Genomic DNA, 10,816 nt, shown 5'->3' on the forward strand with positions numbered 1-10,816 from the left:
CTCTCTCTCTCTCTCTCTCTCTCTCTCTCTCATCCAGGTCCTGTGCATAGTAGGCAAGTCATCTATCATGGAGCTACATCTCTAACTTCCACGTGAACTTTATAATCAGCTTGCCAATTAATTCTGCTGGGAACTTGGAGATTTCAAACATTAATAATGGATCTTGGGACTCTTCAACAAAGTTTGCCTCTTCATTTACAAAATTGGATTTTATTTTGTTAGAAATATTTTGTAGGTTTTTTTTATATATAAATTTGCCATATTTGTCAGATTTATCTGCATTTCAGATATTTTAATAAAATTTCAGTTTCCCTTCCTTCTCATACAAGGTATATTAAGAGAATATCATAGAGTGCTTTAGGGAGCTAGTGGGACTCTGAGTTAATGTGTATTGTTTGACATGGGCAGTGTTAAAGACCCAGTGACTCTGCCCCCTGGGAGTGGCCTAGTCTTCCCTGGGTGAGGCTCAGAGGGACAGCAAAGTCTCCCTCTGGTATGAATGTTGAGAGTGTGTGCAGGAAATGTCCACCATAGCCTTCTCTCTACTGGTGTTTACTCTCTGAGGGCCGCTCCCCTACAGAGACTGTGCCTACCAAGATTAGCCAAACCCACCTAATTTAGCTGCACACACTAACCCCATCTCCCTGTTTAACTGTCTGCAATAAACACACTGAGCTACCCAAGTGCTGAGGCTTCTCCATTAGAAATCCCAGCTCACTCAATCCCAGCTTTTCTCTGTATATGTATCTCTTATTTTTTGTTTTCACACCATCCATAGTCAGGGTGCAGGGACATAAGCTGAGGAAGAAATCCACAGAGTAGTAGTTAGAGAATATTGTAAATTCCTTTTATGTTTCTGTAGTCTTGGGAGACTCCAAGCTGCTTGATATCAGTTGATTGCTAGCTTATAACAGCACAGATCTCCAAGTTTTCTAACTTTTCACGTTATAGAAGTTAAGATATTCTCTCTTGGGTCTCTGAATGTATATATATATATATACACATATATATGTATGTATATATATACACATGTGTGTATGTAGATGTATATGTAAATGTGTCTATATAGTTGAAAAAATTTCATACAATATATTTTGATCACAGTTTCCCCCTTCTCATCTCCTCCTTACCTCTCTACCCTTTCAACTTCATGTCTTCTTCTCAACAGCAGGCAAATGAATGAAGATTTTAAAAAATTTAAAAAGAAAGAAAAAGCACAAGAAACACACACACACACACACACACACACACACACAAGCAAAACCCATAAAAACACTAAGTCTGAAACTGTAGCATATAAGCAAAAGACCAATAATGAAAAAAAAAGTCTTAAAAGCTTTATGAGGGACACTATTGAGTCTTTGTAGAATGCTTGCTTTTTTTCTATATTTTTTCCTTTTTAAACATTACTTTAATATTAATCCTTTAAAAAAGTTTCTTAAAGTTGAAGTAAGGCTACTGATGTGAAACTTTAAAAACTACCTTCTTAATTTTTATTTATGTGTATATATGAGTGTCTGCCTTGTGCCCAAAGAGGCCAGGAGAGAGTCTGATGCCCGGGAGTTGGAGTTACAGGCAGATGTCAGCCATAATACAGGTGCAGCGATCTGAAACTTGGGATTTGGGGCATTTAGTAGGTTAAAGGGAAATCTTTTGCCGGGCGAATGGGTGTGGACACTCTCCTCGGTACTGTGTAGGCACCAGTCACAGCTTCCTTAAACTTGTTCAGATGCTTTCCTTTCAGCCTGGGTCGTTTGCTAACACGTGGTCATCCACACAGGGGTTCTCTGCCGAGCAGCGCTGTTCTGTGTTGGTGATGCTTTGTCCCTGCCCAGGGTCCGATCACGTTACTCCAATCTGCAGCGTTTTTGTTGCTGTTAGATGTGTTTACTGTATGTCCGTGCGTGTGCTCACGACACAGCACAATGAACAATGTGAAGGAATTGATCTCTGCTCTGTCTGTCCCAGGGACTGAACTCAGGTTACCTACTTGGCAGCAAGAGCCCTCACCCGCTGAGCCATCTCTCTGACATTGATTTCGTGTTAGTTAGTTATCCTTGGGTTTGTCACCTAAGCTCAGTAGCCCAGTAGATACTTTTTCAGTAAACCAAGAGTCTTTGGGCAGCTTCTCCCTCTCACTGAGCTACAACCTCAGTGCCGGAAGTTCTCTTTGGTTTCAGAGACAGCACTTAGCTGGCCTCAAACCTAGGATCCTTCTGCTTTCAATTCTTTTTTTTTTTTATAAGTTTATTTATTTATTAAGGATTTCTGCCTTAAACAATGCTTTCAATTCTTAAACACGATTATGCAATCTCACCTTGGCTGGCGTCTTCAATTCTTTCTGTGTTTTGGCTTAAAATCCCTCTTGCAGCAGGGAGCTGGGACTTTAGGAATCCATTGTTTTCATTACCTGAAGTCCATTGTCTTGAAAATTGCTTAAAGCATTTTATTTCATGTTTGTTTGTTTCATATACTAACTACTAACGTTCTCCGCATTAGGTAGAAGCAGACCGCAGTTTTCTCTGCACCTTTGGAGACGGTCTAGACTCCTTTGTACCATCTGCCTAGCGGCTTCAGGCACATTCATTATTTTCCTACGTCTCCATCTTTTCCTCTGAGATATCTTTTTGTTCCAGCTGCAGATAACCTTATGCGATCACAGAACTCTTGTGGTTTTTTAACCACAGGTCTCCAGATGGTCATTAATCTGTTTTTTTTTTCCTACTGAACTTTAAACTAAGAACATAGATCTAGTCTGTTCTTGTTACAGAATTTAGTTTAATGTAATTTTCATCATTGGCGTCCATTCTATACCTGTCCCAGAGCATAAATGAAAGGAGGTCAAATGTACAGTTTGTTTTTACACAGATAAGACACTAATTGATGTATTTTATTTTGTCTCTTCTTTCCTTCATCCAGATTCTGGAGGATCATTAAAAATACAGGATTCACCCAATTCCTACAATGCATTATTAGATCTTAAAAAAATCCATGAACTACTTAGGAAAAAACATCAAAAAATAGAAAATAAAATTATTGCTCTACGGAAGGAGCTAACAGAAAGAAGAGAGGAGAAATCAAAGTTAGAGGATGAAATAGTGGAACAGGATGAAGAATTCTGGACACTGAGGTATGATACCCTACTTTGAGAACTCTATGTCAGAGATATGGAGAAAGAGTATTATAACCACTGGTTTTCATTATAGATTTTTCACAGGAAAAAAATTCTGTGTCTTATGGATCAAGAAATTGTTGGGAATAATAAAAAATTGGTAATCATGGATATCACTGATAATGAAATATATCATCTTTAAAATACCAATTTTAATGTGTGCATGATAGACGTCATCTATATCGAAAGGTCACTATTTACCACATGATACTGTGTGGTGTTTTTATTGTATTGACATAGAAATAATTCAGCAAGTATTATCATTTAGATAAGCATTTTTTTACAATCTTAATTATTTACTTTTAGTGAGTTCATTAATATAAAATCATATATTTAAAATATAGGAAACTTAAAAATGTCTTTGGTTAATATTCCTAGCTTTTTTCAAGTACATTTATATCCGTTCATAATTCTACCCATAGAGCATAAAATGGTCTTATTAATATCCTGAAAACTTTTTCTTTAAAGAATACACTATTTTTTTTTTCAAAACAGGCTTTCTCTGTGTTACAGTCCTAGCTGTCCTGAAACAAGCTCGTGTAGACCAGGCTGGCCTCAAAGTCACAGAGATCTGCCTGCCTCTGCCTCCTGAGTGCTGGGATTAAAGGCGTGAGCCACCACCACCTGGCAAAGAATGCATTTTTTAATTGGTGTGCTGAAGATGAAACTGGGGTTCTTGTGCATGCTAACCAGGACTGAAGGTCACAGAAATATCGAGCTTATTCTGCATCACCACACATCGAATAAAAAGTAAAATGGAAAACAATTACTGACTCTTCAGCATCACTTTCATATATAGATAAGAAAATAAATCTTTATTTTTCAAGACAGGCTCACATTGAATATCCCTAGTTGGCCCAGAGCACAGAGATCCACCTGCCTCTGCCTTCAGATCACTGGGATTAAAAACACAAACTGTATAAGGTGAGGGCATGACCACTCCAAGGGATGGCTGAAGATAAGGTTTTATTGTCGATAAGAGAGAGTATAGCCAGAGGCATCTGGAAGAGGCCAGAACACAGAGAGAAAGTGGTACACAGCATTATCTGCATCTCAGAGGAGGGCTGGAGAGGACAGTGAGAGAGGACCAGAGGAGAGGGGGTCAAGAGAAAGGGGGCAAAGAGAGAGAAGGAACCAAGAGAGAGGGGGAGAAGGTGGAAGAGGGGTCATTAGAGCTAGAGCACGCGGCCAAGATGACAGGATTATATGGGAAGCAGAAGCTGGGGAAGAAAAGCTCATGAGCTGGAGGAGTTTAGGGTAGCAGGCAGGGTGAGAAGTGTTGAGAAGAGGAGCCTCAGGTATGGAATGAGCCTGGAGATCATCACACACTTGGGTTTGCTCATAGGCACCACAGTTAACCATTTGCCCCAGGTTTCTATTGGACCTGACACATGCCAACATGCCTGTGTGGCTGCTCTCTATCATGAAGGAACATGATGTTTAATATTAGTTTAATTATTTGTTATTGTCTTGTTCCAAGTGGGACTCTGAAGTTTTTAATAAAAGACATAGCGATCAACAAAGTAAGGTAAAATCATTACAAAAAACCTAAGCAATCATAAAAAGCATAAGTGAGGTTAGATTTTTTAATCTAGTCTTTTTCTTTTACCTTAAAATTGTTTAGCTTATAATTACATTTCTCCATTTCCTTTCCTTTCTCTAAGCCCTCCCATATACCATTGCTTGCTCTCTTTCTACTTCATGGCCTCTTTTTATATTAACTGTTATTATATTTATATATACATAATTAATACATACATTTAACAATACATCATAATGATATACCCATATTACTAAATACTACCTGCTCACTCTATATAATGCTTAACCTAGTCTTAAGTTACAAAATTTGAAATATAAGGTCAGAAAGTAAAAGTATTTGACAATGTAACTTTATTGTTTTTGTCTTATATTTTTCATACAATTTATAATAATAATAATTAACCTGTAAAGATCACTGTGAACACTGCATTTTCTGACAAATTTAATTTCACAATAAGCACTTTAACCTCAGGTTTACTTTATGCAAAGAATTTAAGGAGACAAGAATTATTCATAAAAATATTAAGAAACATTTACATGAAAAACAAAAGCAGTTCAATGAAAGAGTCACAATGGCAGAGCTTGAAAGTCATCTGAGAACACGAGACATGGAGCTGAGGAGTGCAAAAACCATCTTGAAGGAGGTAAACCAGCCTTTTTCTCTCAACTTCGCCCCTTTGGTGAACTAATGTGTTTGTTGTACTTAATGACAGGAATATGATCTATTAAATATCTTTTTCAGTTTACATTACCAGCCAAGCTCTCATGGTCCTATGCTTACAGAAACTTAACACACCTGATGCATCCGTAGGCAAGATAATATCGTCGCATATCTATCCTATTCATATTTTTTTCATTTATATCATTTTTGCTCTTATTTTAAAGATCATTTCTTTTATTTTCAAGTTTATAATGTAATCAGATAATCACTCCCTTCCCTTTTCTTTCTCCAACCTCTCCCATAGACCTTTCCCCACTGTCTTTCAAATTAATGGTTCCTTTTTTATTAATTGTTGTTTTACACACATACACACACACGCACGCACGCACACACGCACACACACACAGTTGAAATTTTCTTTGGGCCATCCACCAGCTCCCAAATAAAGACATGGAAACTTACTAATTGTGAATGTTTGGCCTTAGCTGAGGCTTGTTCCGATAGCTCTTCTAACTTAGTTTAACTTGTTTCTAGTCATCTATGTTTTACCTTGGGGCTTTTTACTTTTTGTTTTATACGTCCCACTTTCTTGCTCCCTCTGTGTCTGTCTGCTGGCCCCTGGTGTCTCCATGTCATCTCCTTTTCCTACTCTCTTGAACCTAAGTTCCTCCTATTTACTCTCCCTGTCTGGAAGTTCCACCTATACCTCCTCCCTGGCTATTAGCCATTCAACTTTTTATCAGACCTATCAGGTGCCTTAGACAGGCAAAGTGAAACAGTCTCACGTCTTTACATAATTAAATAAATGCAACACATCTTTATATAGTTAAATAAATATTCCACAACATAAACAAATCCAACACATATTTACATAGTTAAACAAATATTCCATAAATATTGAATATATATACATATATGTGTACATATATATATATCCCTAAATAAGACTGCTTAGTCTGTATAATATTACTTATGCATGTTTCCAGAGCTCACTATTGGGTGTTGGGTACCTAATTTGTGTGCTCTTCCCTTGGGGAAGACTATTCCTGCCATGCTCAGTATTCCTTAGCTGCCTGTAGTTCTTTGTGTTGGGTTGAGGCCTCCCAGGCTTTCCTCTGTCCACTGTTGTTGTCACTGTTCATCTCACAGGTGTCACATTGGTGAGACATTCTGACATTACCAGGAGACACAGCTAATAAACTCTCCAATCCTCTGGCTCTGACAATATTTCCACTCACTTTTTTTCAATGTTCCCTGAACCTTAGGCGAGGGAGGTTCTTTGTAGATAGATGTCCCTACTGGGACTGGCTCCACAACTCTGCATTCTTATTGGGCATGGCTTTCTGTAAAGGGATAGATGAAAACCACAGAGATACTCACAAATCCATGTTTATTATGACACTCAATCTCAATAACTCAGACATGGAAGCAGTCTGGATGTCAATAAACAGTTGGATGGGTAAAGAGAATGTGGTACATACAAACAATAGAGTTTTATTGGGCAGTGAAGAATAGAATTGTGGAGATGAAGAGATAGCTCAGTGGTTGAGAGCACTGACTGCTCTTCCAGAGGTCTCTGGTTCAAATCCCTGCACCCACACGGCAGCTCACAACTGGAGTCTGTAACTCCAGCTCCACAGGATCTAACATCCTCACACAGATACACATGCAGGCAAAAAACAACAATGCCCATTAAAAAAGAATAAAATTGTATCGTTCCCAGGAAAGTTAATAAAATTCGAGTTAATTTTACTAAGTGTAAGCCCAATTCAGCATGATAAACATAGATTTTCTTGAATATGCAGATTGTAGATTAGAAATATAGCACCTGCTACACATATATGGGGTGGAATATGTCGAAGAGGTGGAGGTGGGACAGGAAAGGTTAGTGTGGTATCAAATGGCAGCAAACATCACATATTCTCTCTCCTGTGAATATGTAGAGACTCTTGATGTTATAGTATAATCCAGTAATTTCAGATCAGATATGTCAGGCAGCCTCTTAGGGTAGTATTGCATATTGTTACTGAGTGACTTGATCAAGGCATGCTGCTTACGTTGGTGCTGCATCATTCTTACTTCATGAACAATCTTGACAGCCTTTTGAGCCATAAATTATTAGAAATGGGTAATGTTATTGTCAGTGAAATGAGTGCAATCTTTACAAAATACTGGAATGATATTCAGGGGCTCTCATCCCTATCCCGTGGAAATGCTGCATCTTAAGAGATCAAATTTTATTGCAAAACAAAATACCACCATAATATTAAAGCTACCGGCAGCGATGCACCACCATGGGGCACATAACCATAACCTGAGTGCATTGGCTCTTTAAATCTGCCCAGTAACCCAGCGAGGTAGATACTGTGATGTCAATCTCATAGATGAAGAGACTGGAATACAGGATGCTAACATGAAACAGATGTTGGGGCACACACAGTGCTGTCCCACACACTCTTCAGAGAAACAACAAAAGATGAGATGTGAGGTTACTATGTCATATGACCGGCCGAGTTGTGGCCACTTACATGTCTAGGAACTCTTTGTACAAAAGTGATGATGTATAGCATTTGGAATGCAATAAACATACATACATACATACATACATACATACATACATACATACATACATACCATGAGTCTGTTCCTTTTCCCCATTTCTCAGGCATTTATCTCCATCAGATAATACACTCTTTAAGAATAACATATTTTGGTCTGATAGAAATGTCAAGACATGTTTTGTTGACAAGAGAGACAGTATTACTTCAGACTTTGTGAGCTGCAATACTCAGCTATCTGGGAAGTTTCAGAACCCAGGTTGCCTCAGACAGCTCGTTCAGAAAGGGATCTAGATGAGTTCCTAAAGTCTTTAGCATATTATCAATTAATGGCTAGATTTATCATGTTAGTAAAATTATTTTCAATCTTTTATTTAGTTGCAAGAATCACAAAGACAACACATAGAAACTCTAAAAATTGCCCAGAAGATGAAAGATCACTTACAAAGGTATACTTGGAAGTAGCATTTGATATGACTTGAGTGTTTATATAAATGAGTAAGATGTGTAATGGGAAGGTACATCAGTTAAGAGTTAGTATATGGGTGTGAAGCCTGGAATACATGCTTGAAGTCACATGAAACACATTTCAGAGTTTACGAAGTATCTCAGTGATAGAACATATGAATGTCAGCCTGGGTTATTCTCCAAACACTATAAATAGATAAAAAATGAAGAATTATAGGACTTTTTATATCATACCTAAACTTTGCATCATATTCTTACAAAGTAGGACTGGAAAGTGATACAATTTCTAAATCATATACTTTTCAAATATATCATAATTTATGCAATTTCTATTTCAGATAAGTTTTCAAAAGTAATATAATATTGTATAGGAATATAGGATAGTGAAAGAGGAGCGATAAAGGGAGCAAGAGGTCTTAGGGCAAGGCAGAAGGGGAGCAAGTGGCTGTGGCAGGTCACCTGTGGCAGGAGGGCAGGATAGCAGGTATGGGGAAGAAGGAGGGCGAACAGAGAGAAGGGATGGGGAGGGTGGCAAGGGACAAGAAGGAACAATGTTTAATGATATGCATGTCTAAAATGCAATAAAATCCATTATCTTGTGAGTAAAATAAAAAAAACATTTAAAATGTGGTACTAAAAATTAGCCTATGAGAATAACTATTTTAAAACATGCATTTTTAGGATTGAGCAAGAACATTCTGAGTTAAAAGTTGAAGTAAAAGAGCAAGCTAAGAAAATTGAAGAGCTTCGTGGGTGTCTGCAAAACTCACCTCTAAAATTGGAACAAAATGAAAAATTGGTAGGTCACTCTCATTCATTTTTGTCATGCCAAAAGGCATTTTCTTCCCTAAAAATATATGTCAGTATTTTAGGGAATATATTAAGTATTTCACTGAAGAGATATTTGTTGTATTCTTATTGCCACTGCTTGCCACTGCTAGTGCTTATGCCAGCATGAGTTTTCTCAAGCAGCTGATTTAATAGAACTGATGACTTTGGTGCCAGTTGATAATGCTGCAGGAAATATCTTTGGAACAATGCTTTCATGAAGATATATATTTATCTATACATACATATATACATACATACATACATACATAAAGTATATTCTATATATACATATCGAAAGTATTCAGAAGAAAACAATTGATAATCTGTTCTTCATGGACAATTCCACTATCACAAAAGAAAATGAGATGAAATGAAGTATACTGGCCAACATCATAAAGTGCTTAAAATCAAATCACACTGTCTCCTGACAGCTTATTTTAAAGAAACACCTTACTCTAAGGAGTAACTTGGCTTTCTAAAACTCAACACGATCTGTTTGTGTGTAGATGTGGGAAGGATGTAAATGTAGGGTTCTTCTCCATGGAAACGAGCTTGGAGGGTCAGAAAGAATCATGCCCCCGCCTTTTAGTCAAAGAGCAGTATGTTTGTTTTATTAAGAACTGTTTTAAATGATTTAAAATTTCTTTATTTCTTCTTGGAGGTAAGGAAAATAAAGACGTATTAGAATATCTAAGACAGGCTCAGCATGTGCCCCAGTCATCAAGGGCTTGTTTAGCAGACATCAGGCCTTGTGTTCAACAACCCCACCCTCTCCACACTGAAAAAAAAAAAAAACCCAGTAAATTCAAAGTTGCCTTCTCCCTTTAAAAATCAAATCACTGAAGTCAGATAAAAGATCTGCTTTTTGTAGACCAAGTGTTTCCAGGCCTAATCTTGAAGGAATAAATCCCCTCACTCACTGTTCTTAACTCAGGGAATATTCTGCTATGTGCATTTCCCTGCGTGGGGAAAACTGCTCTCATGGGGAGCCTTGCTCCTCCCCTTCCGTTATTCTAATGTCTTGTTTCCTATTACTCAACATCTTACTAAAGTGCCCACCTTCAGTAAGCTAAGGTCTGTACTTACTGCATTTGACTCAAAAGGACACTGCTTGCAGCATGCAACTTGTTTCTGAATCATTTAAGGTACCCCATTTTCTCTGACAAACCATCCAGAGAGTCACAACTTAAAATCATTTCTTTACCATCATTCTTGGGTCCAGATGGGGATGCAGTAACTAGACCATAGTATTAGGCTAGGGCCTAGAAAAACACACCTCCTTTGAATAAGTCATTTATAGCCCACATAACCAACTCTCTGCTGAAGTCCTAACTACTCCCGACCCCTGACCCCCAAGTCCAGAGTAGGATGGAGAATGCAAGGCACTGAGCGAGACACTCATGCAGGTCTGAAAATTCTGAGACTGGTCCCTGGCCTTGGAGTCATGTCCCAGTTCGCTGTTACGGTGGGTTCTCCCTTTCCTGAGAAACAGACAGACTGTGTTTGCAGCTGGGCATTAACCAAATTGAGCTTTTGCTCTGCAGGATTCCCATATGGGAACCCAGTCCTTTGCAAGAGCAGCAG

The 10,816-nt window shown here is 38.0% G+C and overlaps 1 protein-coding gene across 1 annotated transcript in view; it reads left to right on the plus strand.

The window, feature by feature from the left end:
- The window catches only part of LOC101983918 (centromere-associated protein E-like), a 25,553-nt gene that overhangs the window by 4,929 nt on the left and 9,808 nt on the right, over nucleotides 1-10,816 (plus strand). Inside the window, exons 3-7 of the mRNA XM_005362489.3 lie at nucleotides 1,745-1,892; nucleotides 2,920-3,130; nucleotides 5,187-5,358; nucleotides 8,312-8,382; nucleotides 9,083-9,200. Of these exons, the coding sequence (XP_005362546.2) occupies nucleotides 1,745-1,892; nucleotides 2,920-3,130; nucleotides 5,187-5,358; nucleotides 8,312-8,382; nucleotides 9,083-9,200 (720 nt within the window). The remainder of the gene's footprint in view (nucleotides 1-1,744; nucleotides 1,893-2,919; nucleotides 3,131-5,186; nucleotides 5,359-8,311; nucleotides 8,383-9,082; nucleotides 9,201-10,816) is intronic.

This window comes from Microtus ochrogaster, linkage group LG7_11 (assembly GCF_000317375.1).
Source record: "Microtus ochrogaster isolate Prairie Vole_2 linkage group LG7_11, MicOch1.0, whole genome shotgun sequence".
NCBI lineage: Eukaryota > Metazoa > Chordata > Mammalia > Rodentia > Cricetidae > Microtus > Microtus ochrogaster.